Source organism: Salmo salar, chromosome ssa20, assembly GCF_905237065.1.
Source record: "Salmo salar chromosome ssa20, Ssal_v3.1, whole genome shotgun sequence".
In the NCBI taxonomy this organism is placed as follows: Eukaryota; Metazoa; Chordata; class Actinopteri; order Salmoniformes; family Salmonidae; genus Salmo; species Salmo salar.
Genome location: NC_059461.1, coordinates 30,994,281 through 31,014,089, shown reverse-complemented (window position 1 = coordinate 31,014,089; position 19,809 = coordinate 30,994,281). Strand labels below are relative to the sequence as shown.

At 43.4% G+C, this 19,809-nt stretch overlaps 1 protein-coding gene across 1 annotated transcript in view; it reads left to right on the top strand.

Annotated features, from left to right (window-relative positions):
• Nucleotides 1–19,809, top strand: part of LOC106580420 (single-stranded DNA-binding protein 2) — a 104,880-nt gene that overhangs the window by 39,950 nt on the left and 45,121 nt on the right. Inside the window, exons 3-4 of the mRNA XM_014161461.2 lie at nucleotides 11,427–11,488; nucleotides 11,862–11,946. Coding sequence (XP_014016936.1) covers nucleotides 11,427–11,488; nucleotides 11,862–11,946 — 147 coding nt within the window. The remainder of the gene's footprint in view (nucleotides 1–11,426; nucleotides 11,489–11,861; nucleotides 11,947–19,809) is intronic.

Sequence of the window (19,809 nt, the reverse complement as noted above, 5' to 3'; positions counted from 1 at the left end):
TGTACATATTTCCCCCATTTCAGGGTACCAAAAGTATTGTGACAAATTCACTTTTGTGTATCAAAGTAGCGAAAAGTTTAGTATTTGGTCCCATATTCCTAGAACGCAATGATTACATCAACCTTGTGACTCTACATTTGCTACTTGTTTTGGTTGTGTTTCAGATTATTTACGTCCCAATAGAAATTAATGGTAAATAATGTATTGTGTCATTTTGGAGTCACTTTTATTGTAAATAAGAATATAATATGTTTCTAAACACTTCTACATTAATGTGGATGCTACCATGGTTACAAATAATCCTGAATGAATGGTGGATAATGGTGAGTGAGAAAGTTACAGAGGCACAAATATCATATGGCACCGAAGGGGATGGCTGATGTTTTAAGGGCTCCTAACCAATTGGGCTATTTTGTGTGTTTTTTCGCATTGTTTGTAACGTATTTTATACATAATGTTGACGCTATCGTCTCTTATGACCAAAAAGAGCTTCAGGATATCAGAACAGCGATTACTCACCTCGAACTGGACAAAGATTTTTTCTTTAATGAGTCAGTCGTGAAGGATATAATGCTGCTCCCAGACAAGGCCCAAATCCCCGTCATTCACATGAAGAAAATAAGGAAATACAGGACGATCAAGGGTGCCTTGTGAGAATTCGTTGGCAAGTGGGTAACCCGCCTCTAACATCCGTTCTATTACCCAACATGTAATCACTGGAGAATAAACTGGATGAACTCCGTTCGAGACTCTCATACCAATGGGACATTAAAAACTGTAATATCTTATGTCTCACCGAGTTGTGGCTGAAGGACGACACGGATAGTATACAATTGGCTGGGTTTTCTGTGCATCGGCAGGACAGAACAGCTACGTCCGATAAGACGAGGGGTGGGGGTGTGTGTCTATTTGTCAATAACAGCTAGTGCAGAAGAAGTCTCGAGGTATTGCTTGCCTGAGGTAGAGTACCTCATGATAAGCTGTAGACCACACTATCTACCAAGAGAGTTTTCATCTATATTTTTCGTAGCCATCTATTTACCACCACAAACCGACACTGGCACTAAGACAGAATTCATCGAGCTGTATAAGGCCATAAGCAAGCAAGAAAATGCTCATCCAGAAGCGCCGTTCCTAGTGGCTGGGGACTTTAATGCAGGCAAACTTAAATCCGTTTTACCTTATTTCTACCAGCATGTTACATGTGCAGCCAGAGGAAAAAAAACTCTAAACCACCTTTACTCCAAACACAGAGATGCGTACAAAGCTCTCCCTCGCCCTCCATTTGGCAAATTTGACCATAATTCTATCCTCCTGATTTCTGCTTACAAGCAAAAACTAAAGCAGGAAGTACCAGTGACTCGTTCAATACGGAAGTGGTCAGATGACGCAGATGCAACGCTACAGGACTGTTTTGCTAGCACAGACTGGAATATTCATCCAAAGGCGAGTATACCCCCTCAGTCACCGGCTTCATCAATAAGTGCATCGGCGATGTCGTCCTCACAGTGACCGTATGTACATATCCTGTTGGGGATAGGGGGCAGTATTTGCACGGCCGGATAAAAAACGTACCCGATTTAATCTGGTTACTACACCTGCCCAGTAACTAGAATATGCATATAATTATTGGCTTTGGATAGAAAACACCCTAAAGTTTCTAAAACTGTTTGAATGGTGTCTGTGAGTATAACAGAACTCATATGGCAGGCAAAAACCTGAGAAGATTTCATGCAGGAAGTGGCCTGTCTGACAAGGTGTTGTTGTTCTTGCCTCTGTTTATTGAAGAGTCAGGATCTTAGCTGTAACGTGACACTTCCTACGGCTCCAATAGGCTCTCAGAGCCCGGGAAAAAGCTGAACGATATCGAGGCAGCCCCAGGCTGAAACACATAATCGCCTTTGCCAAGTGGCCGATCAGAGGACAAAGGAATTAGGCGCGTGCCCGAGTCGACCCAGTGATATATTTTCTTTCGGCTGTTTACCTAATTGCAGATTCCCGGTCGGAATATTATCGCTTTTTTACGAGAAAAATGGCATAAAAATTGATTTTAAACAGCGGTTGACATGCTTCGAAGTACGGTAATGAAATATTTAGAAATCTTTTGTCACGAAATGCGCCGTGCGCATGACCCTTATTTACCATTCGGATAGTGTCTAGAACGCACGAACAAAACGCCGCTGTTGGAACATAACTATGGATTATTTTGGACCAAACCAACATTTGTTATTGAAGTAGAAGTCCTGGGAGTGCATTCTGACGAAGAACAGGAAAGATAATCAAACTTTTGTAATAGTAAATCTGATTTTGGTGAAGGCTAAACTTGCTGGGTGTCTAAATAGCTAGCCCTGTGATGCCGGGCTATCTACTGAGAATATTGCAAAATGTGCTTTCACCGAAAAGCTATTTTAAAATCGGACATATCGAGTGCATAGAGGAGTTCTGTATCTATAATTCTTAAAATAATTGTTATGCTTTTTGTGAACGTTTATCGTGAGTAATTTAGTAAATTGTTAGTAAATTCGCCGGAAGTTTGCGGGGGGTATGCTAGTTCTGAACGTCACATGCTAATGTAAAAAGCTGGTTTTTGATATAAATATGAACTTGATTGAACAAAACATGCATGCATTGTATAACATAATGTCCTAGGTGTGTCATCTGATGAAGATCATCAAAGGTTAGTGCTGCATTTAGCTGTGGTTTGGGTTTTTGTGACATTATATGCTAGCTTGAAAAATGGGTGTCTGATTATTTCTGGCTGGGTACTCTGCTGACATAATCTAATGTTTTGCTTTCGTTGTAAAGCCTTTTTGAAATCGGACAGTGTGGTTAGATTAACGAGAGTCTTGTCTTTAAATAGCTGTAAAATAGTCATATGTTTGAGAAATTGAAGTAATAGCATTTCTAAGGTATTTGAAAATCGCGCCACAGGATTCAACTGGCTGTTACGTAGGTGGGACGAATTCGTCCCGCCGGTCCTAGAGAGGATATCCCAACAAGAGGCAACATCCGAACCGAGCTGAAGGATAGAGCTTCCGCTTTCAAGGAGCGGGACAGTAATCTGGACCCTTAAAAGAAATCCCACTATGCCCTCAGACGAACCATCAAACATGCAAAGCGTCAGTACAGGACTGATTGAATCCTACTACACCGGCTCTGACACTCGTCGGGTGACTATTACGGACTACAAAGGGATTCCCAACCGTGAGCTGCCCACTGACTTGAGCCTACCAGACGGGCTAAATGCCTTTTATGCTCGCTTTGAGGCAAGCAACACTGAAGCATGCATGAGAGCACCAGCTGTTCTGGACAACTGTGTGTTCATGCTCTCCGTAGCCGATATGAGCAAGACCTTTAAACAGGTCAACATTCACACGGCCGGGGGCCAGACGGATTACCAGGACATGTACTCAGGACGTGTACGCATGGACCAACTGGCAAGTGTCTTCACTGACATTTTCAGCCTCTCCCTGACCAAGTCTGTAATACCTACACGTTTCAAGCAGACCACCATAGTCCCTGTGCCCAAGAAAGCTAAGGTAACCTGCTTAAATTACTACCGCCCCGTAGCACTCACATCAGTAGCCATGAGGTGCTTTGAAAGGCTGGTCATGGCTCAAATCAACACCATCATCCTGGAAACCCTAGATCCACAATAGACCCATACCGCCCCAACAGATCCACAGATTACGCAATCTCAATCACACTCCACACTGCCCTTTCCCTTTCCCACCTGTACAAAAGGAACACCTAGTGGGGGGAAAAATTATTTGATCCCCTGCTGATTTTGTACGTTTGCCCACTTACAAAGAAATGATCAGTCTATAATTTTAATAGTAGGTTTATTTGAACAGTGAGAGACAGAATAACAACAACAAAAAAATCCTGAAAAACGCATGTCAAAAATGTTATAAAATGATTTGCATTTTAATGAGGGAAATAAGTATTTGACCCCTCTGCAAAACATGACTTAGTACTTGGTGGCAAAATCCGTGTTGGCAATCACAGAGGTCAGACGTTTCTTGTAGTTGGCCACCAGGTTTGCACACATCTCAGGAGGGATTTTGTCCCACTCCTCTTTGCAGATCTTCTCCAAGTTATTAAGGTTTCGAGGCTGACGTGTTGGGTCATTGTCATGCTGGAATACCCATCCACGACCCATTTTCAATGCCCTGGCTGAAGGAAGGAGGTTCTCACCCAAGATTTGATGGTACATGGCCCCGCCCATGGTCCCTTTGATGCGGTGAAGTTGTCCTGTCCCCTTAGCAGAAAAACACCCCCAAAGCATAATGTTTCCACCTCCATGTTTGACGGTGGAGATGGTGTTCTTGGGGTCATAGGCAGCATTCCTCCTCCTCCATACACGGCGAGTTGAGTTGATGTCAAAGAGCTCCATTTTGGTCTCATCTGACCACAACACTTTCACCAGTTGTCCTCTGAGTCATTCAGATGTTCATTGGCAAACTTCAGACGGGCCTGTATATGTATTCTTGAGCAGGGGGACCTTGCGGGCACTGCAGGATTTCAGTCCTTCACGGCGTAGTGTGTTACCAATAGTTTTCTTGGTGACTATGGTCCCAGCTGCCTTGAGATCATTGACAAGATCCTCCCGTGTAGTTCTGGGCTGATTCCTCACCGTTCTCATGATCATTGCAACTCTACGAGGTGAGATCTTGCATGGAGCCCCAGGCCGAGGGATATTGACAGTTCTTTTGTGTTTCTTCCATTTGCAAATAATCGCTCAGTGTTCAACACCATAGTGCCACAAAGCTCATCACTAAGCTAAGGACCCTGGGAGTAAACACCTCCATCTGCAACTGGATCCTGGACTTCCTGATGGGCCGCCCCCAGGTGGTAAGAGTAGGCAACAATACACCTGCCACACTGATCCTCAACACGGTGGCCCCTCAGGGGTGCGTGCTTAGCCCACTCCTGTACTCCCTGTTCACCCACGACTGCGTGGCCAAGCACAACTCCAACACCATCATTAAGTTTGCTGATCACAAACCAGGCAAAATTAAACAGGCTTATTTTTATAATGAATATGAATTCGGAGGGTAGAAATGATTACATATTAAAGCATTAGACCTCTCACTAAAGGCTTCAGTTTTACAAAAGTTATACTTAAATCCAAACTGGTTCTCTTACAAATTTAATAATAATGTCTCACCCCATGCTCAATAATGGCCTTTTTCCCTTTATTCAGATTACAACCTAGTACTTTCAGTTATTTGAAAAGGAAATAATCTCCCAAATATTGCTAGTTAAAAAAAGCTACAATTTCAATTTGGTTACAATTTCAATTTAATCCACCTGAAAAAAACAGAACAAATAATACAACACATATTGTGGTTAAACTCAAATATACTAATAGATTAATAAAAAAAAAAACATATAATCTTTGTAAATTCTATCAGAAATTGGACTGGTGGAGTAATGTCACACATACAGCTAAGAAAAATATATGGACATGTCTGCTCTACCCAAAATTACAACCAACTAATTGTGGATTTACCACAAAAATTGAAGAGGAAAGTAGAAGAGGGAAAAAGTAGGGAATTTGTCTGTCGGCCCTGCATTAAATACCATAATTGGTTAAAGAAAATTGTGATAAATAAATATCAGTTTCATTTAAGGACCAAAAAATGTACAGTTGTGCCATAGAGATTGCAAAATTTTTGGGAAGAAATTTTCGACGTACTGATTCCATGGCTTGAGTTGCAAAGAAAAAGCCATATCTCAGACTGGCCAATAAAAATAAAAATATTAAGATGGGCAAAAGGACACAGACACTGGACAGAGGAACGCTGCCTAGAAGGCCAGCATCCCTGAGTTGCCTCTTCACTGTTGACATTGAGACAGGTGTTTTGCGAGTACTATTTAATGGAGCTGCCAGGTGAGGACTTGTGAGGTGTCTGTTTCTCAAACTCTAATGTAATTATCCTCTTGCTCAGTTGTGCACTGGGGCCTCCTACTCCTCTTTCTATTCTGGTTAGAGACAGTTGTACGAGATCTTCAGTTTCTTGGCAATTTCTCGCATGGAATAGCCTTAATTTCTCAGAACAAGAATAGACTGACAAGTTCCAGAAGAAAGTTATTTGTTTCTGGCCAATTTGAGCCTGTAATCGAACCCACAAATGCTGATGCTCCAGATACTCAACTAGTCTAAAGAAGGCCAGTTGTATTGCTTCTTTAATCAGCACTACATTTTTCAGCTGTGCTAACATAATTGCAAAAGGGTTTTCTAATGATCAATTAGCCTTTTAAAATGCTAAACTTGGATTAGCTAACACAACGTGCCTTTGGAACACAGAAGTGATGGTTGCTGATAATGGGCCTCTATGTAGGTATTCCATAAAAGAATCTGCCGTTTCCAGCTACACTAGTCATTTACAACATTAACAATGTCTACATTCTATCTGATCAATTTAATGTTATTTTAATGGACAAAAAATTTGCTCTTCTTTTAAAAACAAGGACATTTGTAAGTGACCCCAAACTTTTGAACGGTAGTGTATGTATATTGTTAGATTCTAGTTATTAGAGTAAGAACTCAACGGACACTGTGAAATCTTAAACCAGGTTTATTCTACCCAAAGGATCGAACAGCTGAACTGACAAAAACATGTTTACTATAGTGGTGTATATGTACCCCACTTTGGGTGGAGTCTCCTCCTTCTCGCTAAACATTCTATCTTCATTGCTAGGCAGGAAACTAAGTGATACGGGCAATAATTTTTTCCTTCTCCCTTAACATGACCTGACCTGACCTCGACCCTCTTCATCACTAATCCATGACTCTCTCCCCTTATCAATGCCTGCCACAAATGATCGTTTTCCCTACACACATTCCAAGCTTAATTGCACACACCATATACCTTCTTCCTACAGATAACCATTAACTTCTGGTGTAGACCCTCCAAACCATAGTACTCAATATTTCAGTAGAATACCTGATAATTAACCCTATTTCAAGTTTAGGAGTTAGAACCCAGAATCCATCAATATGTACAGTTGAAGTCGGAAGTTTACATACACTTAGGTTGGACTCATTAAAACTCGTTTTTCAACCACTCCACAAATTTCTTGTTAACAATCTATAGTTCTGGCAAGTCGGTTAGGACATCTACTTTGTGCATGACACAAGTAATTTTTCCAACAATTGTTTACAGACAGATTATTTCACTTATAATTCACTGTATCACAATTCCAGTGGGTCAGAAGTTTACATACACTAAGTTGACTGTGCCTTTAAACAGCTTGGCAAATTCCAGAAAATGATGACATGGCTTTATAAGCTTCTGATAGGCTAATTGACATCATTTTGAGTCAATTGGAGGTTTACATGTGGATGTATTTCAAGGCCTACCTTCAAACTCAGTGTGTCTTTGCTTGACATCATGGGAAAATCAAAAGAAATCAGCCAAGACCTCAGATTTTTTTTTGTAGACCTCCACAAGTCTGGTTCATCCTTGGGAGCAATTTCCAAACGCCTGAAGGTACCACGTTCATCTGTACAAACAATAGTATGCAAGTATAAACACCATGGAACCACGCAGGCGTCACACCGCTCAGGAAGGAAACGTGTTCTGTCTCCTAGAGATGAACGTACTTTGGTGCGAAAAGTGCAAATCAATCCCAGAAAAACAGCAAAGGACACTGTGAAGATGCAGGAGGAAACGGGTACAAAAGTATCTATATCCACAGTTAAACGAGTCCTATATCAACATAACCTGAAAGGCTGCTCAGCAAGGAAGAAGCCACTGCTCCAAAACCTCCATAAGAAAGCCAGACTACAGTTTGCAACTGCACATGGGGACAAAGATGGTACTTTTTGGAGAAATGTCCTCTGGTCTGATGAAAGAAAAATAGAACTGTTTGGCCATAATGACCATCATTATGTTTGGAGGAAAAAGGGGGAGGCTTGCAAGCTGAAGAACACCATCCCAACCGTGAAGTACGGGGGTGGCAGCATCATGTTGTGGGGGTGCTTTGCTGCAGGAGGGACTAGTGCACTTCACAAAATACATGACATCATGAGGACAGAAAATTATGTAGATATATTGAAGCAACATGTCAAAACATCAGTCAGGAAGTTAAAGCTTGGTCGCAAATGGGTCTTCCAAATGGACAATGACCCCAAGCATACTTCCAAAGTTGTGGCAAAATGGCTTAAGGACAACAAAGTCAAGGTATAGAGTGGCCATCACAAAGCCCTGACTTCAAACCTATAGAACATTTGTGGGCGGAACTGAAAAAACCTGTGCGAGCAAGGAGGCCTCCAAACCTGACTCAGTTACACCAGCTCTGTTAGGAGGAATGGGCCAAAAGTCACCCAACTTATTGTGAGAAGCTTGTGGAGGCTACCCGAAACGTTTGAACCAAGTTAAACAATTTAAAGGCAATGCTACCAAATACTAATTGAGAGTATGTAAACTTCTGACCCACTGGGAATGTGTTGAAATTAATCATTCTCTCTACTATTATTCTGGCATTTCACATTCTTAAAATAAAGTGGTGATCCTAACTGACCTAAGACAGGGAATTTTTACTAGGATTAAATGTCAGGAATTGTGAAAAACTGAGTTAAAATGTATTTGGCTAAGGTGTATGTAAACTTCCGACTTCAACTGTATATATATTTGAAAAAAGTATATATGGGGGATTGGAAGTGATGCAGACAATTACATTGATGGACGCTACAATCTATCAGCAATATTAAAGCTGATCTACCCCCTATTTTTTTTTTAAATGTTTGGTGACGACACAACGGTGGTAGGCCTGATCACCAACAACGTTGAGACAGCCTTTAGGGAGGACGTCAGAGACCTGGCAGTGTGGTGCCATAATAACAGCCTTTCCCTCAACGTGAGCAAGTCAAAGGAGATGATCATGGACTACAGGACAAGGAGGGCTGAACACGCCCCCATTCACATCAATGTGGTTGTAGTGAAGCGGGTCGAGAGTTTCAAGTTCCTTGGTGTCCACATCACCAACAAACTATCATGTTCCAAACACATCAAGAAAGTCATGAAGAGGGCACGACAATGCCTTCTCCCCCTCAGGAGACTGAAAATATTTGGCATGGGTCCCCAGATCCTCAAAGTTATACAGCTGCACCTTTGAGAGCATCCTGACCAGTTGCATCACTGCCTGGTATGGCAACTGCTCGGCATCCGACCGAAAGATGCTACAGAGGGTAGTGAGTACGGCTCAGGACATCACTGGGGCCAAGCTTCCTGCCATCCAGGACCTATATACTAGGTGGTGTCAGAGGAAGGCCCAACAAATTGTCAAAGACTCCAGTCACCCAAGTCATAGACTGTTTTCTCTGCTACCGCACGGCAAGCGGTACCAGAGCTCCAAGTCTAGGTTCAAAAGGCTCCTCAACAGCTTCTACCCACAAGCCATAAGACTGCTGAACAATGAATCAAATGGCCACCCGGACTGTTTGCATTGACACCACTCCCCCCCTTTGTTTTTACACTGCTGCTACTCGGTGTTTATTATCCATGCAGTCACTTACCCTTTCCTACATGTACAAATGACCTCCACTAACCTGTACCCCCACACATTGACCCGGTACCGGTACCCCCTGTATATAGCCTCATTATCGTTATTTATTTAAAAATCACTGAAGCTGGAGACTTATTTCTCCCTCTCTAACTTTAAGCATCAGCTGTCAGAGCAGCTTACCGATCACTGTACCTGTACAGAGCCCATCTGTAAATAGCACACCCAACTTCCTCATCCCCATATTGTTTTTTTGTTTTTTTGTTGCTCTTTTGCACCCCAGTATCGCTACTTGCACATCATCATCTGCACATCGATCACTCCAGTGTTAATGCTAAATTGTAATTATTTCGCCTCTATGGCCTATTTATTGCCTTACCTCCCTAATCTTACTACATTTGCACACACTGTACATTGACTTTTTCTATTGTGACTGTATGTTTGTTTATCCCATGTGTAATTCTGTGTTTTTTTTGTCGCACTGCTTTGCTTTATCTTTATCACGCCATGATCTGTTTCACCTGTCCTTGTGATTGTCTCCACCCCCCTCCAGGTGTCACTTATTTTCCCCAGTGTATTTATCCCTGTGTTTCCTGTCTCTCTGTGCCAGTTCGTCTTCTATGTTCAAGTCAACCAGCGTGTTTTTTTCCCCGTGCTCCTACTTTTCTATTCTCTTTTACTGGTCCTCCCGGTTTTGACCTTTCTCTGTTTTTCTGGACACCATTCCTGCCTGACCATTCTGCCTGCCCTGATCTCGAGCCTGCCTGCCATTCTGTACCTCTGGAACTCTGAACTGGTTTTGACCTTTTGCCTGTCCATGACCATTCTCTTGCCTACCCTTTTTGGATTGTTAATAAACATCTTGGACTCTAACCATCTGCCTCCTGTGTCTGCATCTGGGTCTCGCCTTGTGCCCTTATAATCTTGGACAGGTCACAGTTGTAAATGGCCTACCTAAACTGGCCTACCTGGTTAAATAAAGGTGAAATAAAAAAATCAAATGTTTTTATTGTGTTACTTAAATTAAGTAAAACATTTTTTTTTTATTTAGTAAATATTTTCTTAACTAAATATTTGTTAAACTGTGTTGTTGGTTAAGGGTTTGTCAGTAAGCATTTCACGGTAAGGTCTACACCTGTTCTATTCGGTGCATGGACAAATAGAATTTGATTTGATAAATCCCCTCAAATGCTAACCTCCCGTGTTATTGTAATGGTGAGAGGTTAGCATGTCTTGGAGGTATGATATTTGTGTGTCATCATTATTAACAATTAATTCAGGATTATCCATAATAATGGTAGCATCCACATTAATGTAGAAGTTTTTAGAAACATTCTATTCTTATTTACAATTAAAGTGACTCCAAAATGACACAATACATTATTTCCAAAATAATCTGAAACACATTAAAATAATCTGAAACACAACCAAAACAAATAGCAAATTTAGAGTCACAAGCTTGATGTAATCATTGCGTTCTAGGAATATGGGACCAAATACTAAACTTTTGACTACTTTGATACACATATGTGAATTTGTCCCAATACTTTTGGTACCCTGAAATGAAGGGACTATGAACAAAAGTGCTGTAATTTCGAAATTGTTCACCCGGTGTGGATGAAAATACCCTCTAATGAAAGATGACAGTCTGCACTTTAGCACTTTAACCTCATAATCATTGTGTCATTTTAAATCCAAAGTGCTGGAATACAGAGCCAAAACAACAGAAAATGTGTCACTCTCCCAATACTTTTGGAGCTCACTGTATATAATGATGTGTATGTGAATTCTCACATACCCTCAAAATACTTGTAGAGTTTAGTTTCATGTCATCAATATTACAGTACAATGGAGTCTACACCTACACTTTATACACCTTATCTGAAACCTCTCTGTCTTTCTGTGTCTGGTAGATCCGATGGGAGAAGAACATCACATTAGGAGAGCCCCCAGGATTCCTCCACTCTTGGTGGTGGTGAGCACAGTACTCTCCTTTATCTTCATCCTCCTCTCTATTACAACTTGTTGTCAATGACTTGTTGTAAATGACAATGACCTATCAATGGACTTATTAAAAGAACTTCAGTTTTCCCTGTTAGATGTTAATGAAAGGGAAGGGAAGGGGGATGCCTAGTCAGTCTGATTCAGAGAGGTTTCGGGGGGCTGCCTTGTCGGACAGGGGGACCTTGTCCATCCTACTCCTACTCTGAGATCCTCTGTGAATACAGGTCCTGGTAACATTCTGGAAAAATCAGGATGATAACATTAATAATGATAAAGATAATGTTATTTTTGTGTGTTTTTTTCACTTCTGTGTATATAACCTCCTTGACCTCCCTGTGCTACAGTGTGTTCTGGGACCTGTACTGCGCGGCCCCGGAGAGGAGAGAGACATGTGAACATTCTAGTGAGGCCAAGGCCTTCCATGACTACGTGAGTCACCATCAACATTACCTCACCCTGTCCACAACCACAAGTACTGCTGCCCCACACTGGTGCCTACTGCTGCCCCACACTGGTGCATACTGCTGCCCCACACTGGTGCCTACTGCTGCCCCACACTGGTGCATACTGCTGCCCCACACTGGTGCATACTGCTGCCCCACACTGGTGCATACTGCTGCCCCACACTGGTGCATACTGCTGCCCCACACTGGTGCCTACTGCTGCCCCACACTGGTGCATACTGCTGCCCCACACTGGTGCATACTGCTGCCCCACACTGGTGCCTACTGCTGCCCCACACTGGTGCATACTGCTGCCCCACACTGGTGCATACTGCTGCCCCACACTAGTGCTTACTGCTGCCCCACACTAATGCCTACTCATGCTCCACACTGGTGCCTACTGCTGCCCCACACTGGTGCCTACTGCTGCCCCACACTGGTGCCTACTGCTGCCCCACACTGGTGCATACTGCTGCCCCACACTGGTGCCTACTGCTGCCCCACACTGGTGCCTACTGCTGCCCCACACTGGTGCCTACTGCTGCCCCACACTAGTGCCTACTGCTGCCCCACACTAGTGCCTACTCATGCTCCACACTGGTGCCTACTGCTGCCCCACACTACTGCCTACTGCTGCCCCACACTACTGCCTACTGCTGCCCCACACTGGTGCCTACTGCTGCCCCACACTGGTGCCTACTGCTGCCCCACATTTGTGCCTATTACTGCCCCACACAGGTGCCAACCAGTTCTGCCAGTGTTTTTAAATAGATATACAATGGATAGGAGTTGAGCGGCTGGATGTAGTCTAACTAGTGAAGATGAACATGATGGAAATATTGTGATGATATGTTCTGTGTTTACTCTGTGATGTGGTGTGTTCAGTAAGTATCTGTTTACTCTGTGATGTGGTGTGTTCAGTAAGTATCTGTTTACTCTGTGATGTGGTGTGTTCAGTAAGTATCTGTTTACTCTGTGATGTGGTGTGTTCAGTAAGTATCTGTTTACTCTGTGATGTGGTGTGTTCAGTAAGTATCTGTTTACTCTGTGATGTGGTGTGTTCAGTAAGTATCTGTTTACTCTGTGATGTGGTGTGTTCAGTAAGTATCTGTTTACTCTGTGATGTGGTGTGTTCAGTAAGTATCTGTTTACTCTGTGATGTGGTGTGTTCAGTAAGTATCTGTTTACTCTGTGATGTGGTGTGTTCAGTAAGTATCTGTTTACTCTGTGATGTGTTCAGGTAAGTGCTGTCCAGTAATAGGGAAAGTCATGTAAGCATATCCAGAGCCTGAGCTCTGTCTGAACACCTCCTTTGTCTCTGTCTCTCTCTCTGTCTCTCTCTCTCTCTCTGTCTCTCTCTCTCTCTGTCTCTCTCTCTCTCTGTCTCTCTCTCTCTCTGTCTCTCTCTCTCTCTCTCTCTCTGTCTCTCTCTCTCTCTCTCTCTCTCTCTCTGTCTCTCTCTCTCTCTCTCTCTCTCTCTCTCTCTCTCTCTCTCTCTCTCTCTCTCTCTCTCTCTGTCTCTCTCTCTCTCTCTCTCTCTCTCTCTGTCTCTCTCTCTCTCTCTCTCTCTCTCTCTCTCTCTCTCTGTCTCTCTCTCTCTCTCTCTCTCTCTCTCTCTCTCTCTCTCTCTCTCTCTGTGTCTCTCTCTCTCTCTCTCTCTCTCTCTCTCTCTCTCTCTCTCTCTCTCTCTCTCTCTCTCTCTCTCTCTCTCTCTCTCTCTCTCTCTCTCTCTCTCTCTCTCTCTCTCTGTCTCTCTCTCTCTCTCTCTCTCTCTCTCTCTGTCTCTCTCTCTCTCTCTCTCTCTCTCTCTCTCTCTCTCTCTCTCTCTCTCTGTCTCTCTCTCTCTCTCTCTCTCTCTCTCTCTCTCTCTCTCTCTCTCTCTCTCTCTCTCTCTCTCTCTCTGTCTCTCTCTCTCTCTCTCTCTCTCTCTCTCTGTCTCTCTCTCTCTCTCTCTCTCTCTCTCTCTCTCTGTCTCTCTCTCTCTCTCTCTCTCTCTCTCTCTCTCTCTCTCTCTCTCTCTCTCTCTCTCTCTCTCTCTCTCTCTCTCTCTCTCTCTCTCTCTCTCTCTCTCTCTCTCTCTCTCTCTCTCTCTCTCTCTCTCTCTCTCTGTCTCTCTCTCTCTCTCTCTCTCTCTCTCTCTGTCTCTCTCTCTCTGTCTCTCTCTCTCTCTCTCTGTCTCTCTCTCTCTCTCTCTCTCTCTCTCTCTCTCTCTCTGTCTCTCTCTCTCTCTCTCTGTCTCTCTCTCTGTCTCTCTCTCTCTCTCTCTGTCTCTCTCACTCCAGAGGGAATGGAGACGGAGGGGTCTTCTGCTTTTTGATGTTGTTGTTCTCTCTCTGTAGCCAGCCTGACTCGTCAGATTTTGTGCGGCGTGGCTTATTGAGACGCATTGTTGGGAGTGCACAGGTTGTAGCTTTCTGCTTACCCCAGCAGGGTCCTCTTCTCTGTCTGTCTCTGTCTCTCTCTCACTCCCCCCACATACCCTCTCTCACTTTGGGTTTAGCAACCGCAGAGGGGGGAGAGAAAGGAGAGGGAATGGTAGTTGGAGGGAGGGAGGTGGGGGAACGGTGCAAAAGGTGTGAGGTGGAGTGTGTAGAAGAGAGATGTGTGTGCTTGCATGCGTGTGCATGTGTGTGTGAGGTGCAGTGCGGGTGAAGTCAGATGATGCTGCTGATGCTGGTGATGATGATGTGTGTGATGAATAGGCTCCTGGGGAATGAGGCAGCAGCACTATGATGATGTCATCCTGGCTCTGGGGAAAGGAGCTGGAGGGCGGCCCAACCTCTGAGCCCTGAGACAGAGAGGGGCCGGGGGTGGGGGGGGGCGGCGTTTGGAGAGTGAGGAATGGAAAGGGAGGGGGAGAGAGAACGAGGTGGGAGTCGGAGAGTGGGGGATGGAACTGGAAAGAGAGGGGGAGAAGGAGTAGGAGAGAGGAGGATGGAAAGGGAGAGAGGGAGAGAAAGAAAGAAAGAAAGAGAAAGAAAGAAAGAAAGAAAGAAAGAAAGAGAAAGAAAGAAAGAAAGATGGAGAGGTGGAGGCTGGACAGAGGGAATCAGAGGCACAGAGAGAGGAAGGAATGGAAGGAGTCTCACCTTGCTTAGTCCCTGTTCATCCTGCCTCTTCTAAATCGTACTGGTAACAACACCACTCACAGTCTAACTACAATTCATGTTTAGAAAACTGTTTAGAATGTTTAGAAAAATGCATCTTAATATGGTGGGAAAAATAAATGGCACAGAATGAACAGAATTCTTCCATGTTCTTCTCCTGGATGTAATCTGTGAGCTTTAATTAGCCAAGGTCACTTTCAATTAACTGTAGTAATGCAGTGGTGGTTGTGAGATCCAATCAGAACCAATCCACCACAAAGATATTGTAACTGCTTTACATAGCTCAATTAACAGAGATGAAGAGAACATTATGATTGGCCGTATTGAAAAAGTAAAATACCTTGATTTGATGGAGATCGTCTTTTGTTTCAATCGTGTGACTTGAGGCTAATGAAGATGTAATCAGACATATTGGTGATAATTATTTTCAGATGGCTAATTACTGTTCAGGAGTTTGCTCTGCTCATTCCATGGTTGCCTGACGACTCATACCGAATGTAATTCCACTGCTCCATCTATCAACACATACAGTCAGTCTAAGACCGCCATCGTATAAGGCCTTTCTGCTGACGTCAAAATGAGGGGTGTTAGGAGGAGGAGGAGATCGAATCCAGACACATCGTGGGGAAGAAGCGTTAGTGGGCGTGGCGTTTGGCCTGAGCGATGTGGACGGGTGTCTGTGTGTGTGTATTTGCATGTGAGCTCGCGTGCGTGTGTGTTTGGTTGCGTGCGTGTGTGTGTGGTTGTGCGCGTGTGATTGTGTGTTCACGTGTATGTATAAACAGTATGTGTCTGACTTGAGCCAGTATTCCAGGAACACCAGGGGAAAGTGAGGGATGAAAAGAGTGATGAATGAAGTGAAGAGTCCTGCTGTATTGATTTCCATCTTCAGCCTGGGCTTTTCAGCCAGGGAAACAACGTTTACAGTTCTGCTAAGTGCTTTTTCAATTGCTTTCTCCATGCTAAATGAGCTAATTCCATTTCAGGAGGGAAGTGGAATCATCAAAACAAGCTATGTTTACATAATTTTCTCTTGCAAATTGACCAATTAGAAACTAAGTCACAGAATATAATTTTCTGTCTAAGACTTCGATCCATGCAGGTCAATGAGATTGTTCCTGCCGCTGTTATGAGAGGTTGGAAGGTAGCAAAGGAGAGGGATGGCTGTCACTACCATGTGGTAACGTCTTCACAAGGCACCACTCATCTAGCTGATTTATATCCATTTCTTATCATGTTAATCCCCCTACCTTTTTGAGACAACGCTCTGTTCTTGTTCTGCCTTCTTGATATCACACTCTCTCATTTATTTGTGATCACATGGAGTTGAACACAAACACGAGCAAATTAATCAGGATGGAAAGAGTCATGCCAGCATGAAATTACTTGTAAGACCTATGAAAGCAACTCAAGCATGTTAACAAATCTAATATAAAAAAACGGACATTTAAACACTCTGGTTTCTTATTAAAGAATTCCACATTTTACAAAGGCTGTGTGTGTGTGTGTGTGTGTGTGTGTGTGTGTGTGTGTGTGTGTGTGTGTGTGTGTGTGTGTGTGTGTGTGTGTGTGTGTGTGTGTGTGTGGTAGTCTACGGTAGTGAGGATGTACACTGAGTGTACAAAACATTAGGAACACCTGCTCTTTCCATAACATAGACTGACCAGGTGAATCCAGGTGAAAGCTATGATCCCTTATTGATGTCACTTGTTAAATCCACTTCAATCAGTGTAGATGAAGGAGAGGAGACGGGTTAAAGAAGGACTTTTAAGCCTTGAGACAATTGAGACATGGATTGTGTGTGTGTGCCATTCAGAGGGTGGATGGGGCAAGACAAAAGATATGTGTCTTTGAACGGGGTATGGTAGTAGGTGCCAGGCACCGGTTTGTGGCAAGAACTGCAACACTGCTGGGTTTTTCACGCTCAACAGTTTCCAACAACTGTAGGAAGCATTGGAGTCAACATGGGCCAGCATCCCTGTGGAACGCTTTCGACACCTTGTAGAGTCCATGCCCAGGGGAATTGAAACTGTTCTGAGGGCAACAAGGGAAATGTAACTCAATATTAGGAAGGTGGTCCTAATGTTTTGTATACTCAGTGTCTGTGTACAGTATACAGCGTTCCTTAGCTGTTTGTTGCTAACATGTTGTGCAATTGTGACCCTAACTGTATGTATAAATGTGTGTGTGTGTGTGTGTGTCTGAACAGAGTGCTCATCCACCATAAAAGGCTGTTTCTCAGCCAGGCAAGAACAAGTGCCAATCAGGCTGCAAGGCTAGGCGATGCGGTGTGGTGGGAGCCTGCCTGTGAGATCACTGAGAGAAGGGAGGATGTCAGCTCTGACACTGCTCTTAGGGGGAGAGCAGATCAAGCACAAGGCAAGCTCCTCAGACGAAGCGATCTCTCTGGAAGTAGAAGATCTCACACATACAGTTGAAGTCGGAAGTTTACATACACCTTAGCCAAATACATTTAAACTCAGTTTTTCACAATTCCTGACATTTAATCCTAGTAAAAATTCCCTGTCTTAGGCCAGTTAGGATCACCACTTGATTTTAAGAATGTGAAATGTCAGAATATTAGTATAGAGAATGATTTATTTCAGCTTTTATTTCTTTCATCACATTCCCAGTGGGTCAGAAGTTTACATACACTCAATTAGTATTTGGTACCATTGCCTTTAAGTTGTTTAACTTGGGTCAAACGTTTCGGGTAGCCTTCCACAAGCTTCCCACAATAAGTTGGGTGAATTTTGGCCCATTCCTCCTGACAGAGCTGGTGTAACTGAGTCAGGTTTGGAGGCCTCCTTGCTCGCACACGTTTTTTCAGTTCTGCCCACCAATTTTCTATAGGATTGAGGGCTTTGTGATGGCCACTCCAATACCTTGACTTTGTTGTCCTTAAGCCATTTTTCCACAACTTTGGAAGTATGCTTGGGGTCATTGTCCATTTGGAAGACCCATTTGCGACCAAGCTTTAACTTCCAGACTGATGTCTTGAGATGTTGCTTCAATATATCCACATAATTTTCCTCCCTCATGATGCCATCTATTTTGTGAAGTGCACCAGTCCCTCCTGCAGCAAAGCACTCCCACAACATGATGCTGCCACCCCCGTGCTTCATGGTTGGGATGGTGTTCTTCGGCTTGCAAGCCTCCCCCTTTTTCCTCCAAACATAACGATGGTCTTTATGGTGAAACAGTTCTGTTTTTCTTTCATCAGACCAGAGGACATTTCTCCAAAAAGTACGATCTTTGTCCCCATGTGCAGTTGCAAACCGTAATCTGGCTTTTTATGGCAGTTTTGGAGCAGTGGTTTCTTCCTTGCTGAGCGGCCTTTCAGGTTATGTCGATATAGGACTCGTTTTACTGTGGATATAGATACTTCTGTACCTGTTTCCTCCAGCATCATCACAATGTCCTTTACTGTTGTTCTGGGATTGATTTGCACTTTTCGCACCAAAGTACGTTCATCTCTAGGAGACAGAATACGTCTCCTTCCTGAGCGGTATGACGGCTGCGTGGTCCCATGGTGTTTATACTTGGGTACTATTGTTTGTTCATATGAACGTGGTACCTTCAGGTGTTTGGAAATTGCTCCCAAGGATGAACCAGACTTGTGGAGGTCTACAATTTTTTTCTGAGGTCTTCGCTGATTTCTTTTGATTTTCCCATGATATCAAGCAAAGAGGCACTGAGTTTGAAGGTAGGCCTTGAAATACATCCACAGGTACACCTCCAATTGACTCAAATGATGTCAATTAGACTATCAGAAGCTTCTAAAGCCATGACATAATTTTCTGGAATTTTCCAAGCTGTTTAAAGGCACAATCAATTTAGTGTATGTAAAGTTTTGACCCACTGTAATTGTGAAATAATCTGTCTGTAAACATTTGTTGGAGAAATTACTTGTGTCATGCACAAAGTAGATGTCCAAACTGACTTGCCAAAACTATAGTTTGTTAACAAGAAATTTGTGGAGTGGTTGAAAACGAGTTGTAATGACTCCAACCTAAGTGATGTAAACTTCCGACTTCAACTGTATATACACACTCATTTACTCATGCTCAGACACGTACATACACACATGCATATTCAACCATACTTCTATCCCCCTTTCTCTAGACCCCCCCCACCCCCACACACACACACACACAAACACAGACACACACACAGAGGCAGGTATGTTTGGCCTCTGGCAGGGATCCAGGGACAGTAGGGTGTGGTAGCTAAACACAAGGGTTTGGTCTGCTCTGTTTAACTGAAAACACCCGTAGTCCTGATATGACCCTGTCCTCTACACACACACACACACACACACACACACACACACACACACACACACACACACACACACACACACACAATGACTGTGTGGGCGTGCGTGAGCATGCGCATATGTATGTATGTGTGTGTGTGTGGTCCCCTTTGGCCCTAAAGCTGGCTGTTTACCTGCCTGTTCGTACAAGCCTACCAGAGTGCATTTCTGTGGCTTTGATGACCTCATCACCTCATTACATTCTCCCATCATGACATCACAGGGTACTTACCAGGACACAATGTACTTTGAAAGAGCAAACATACGTATATATACTCTACCTTTCACACGTACACACTGCATACACACACACCACATACTGTGTATACATACATGTTCTGTTTGTAAACATTTAATTGTCTTCCATGATTGCCTGTCAGCATTGAAGAGAGTGATTTTTCATCTATTTTTCTGGGCAGGATAA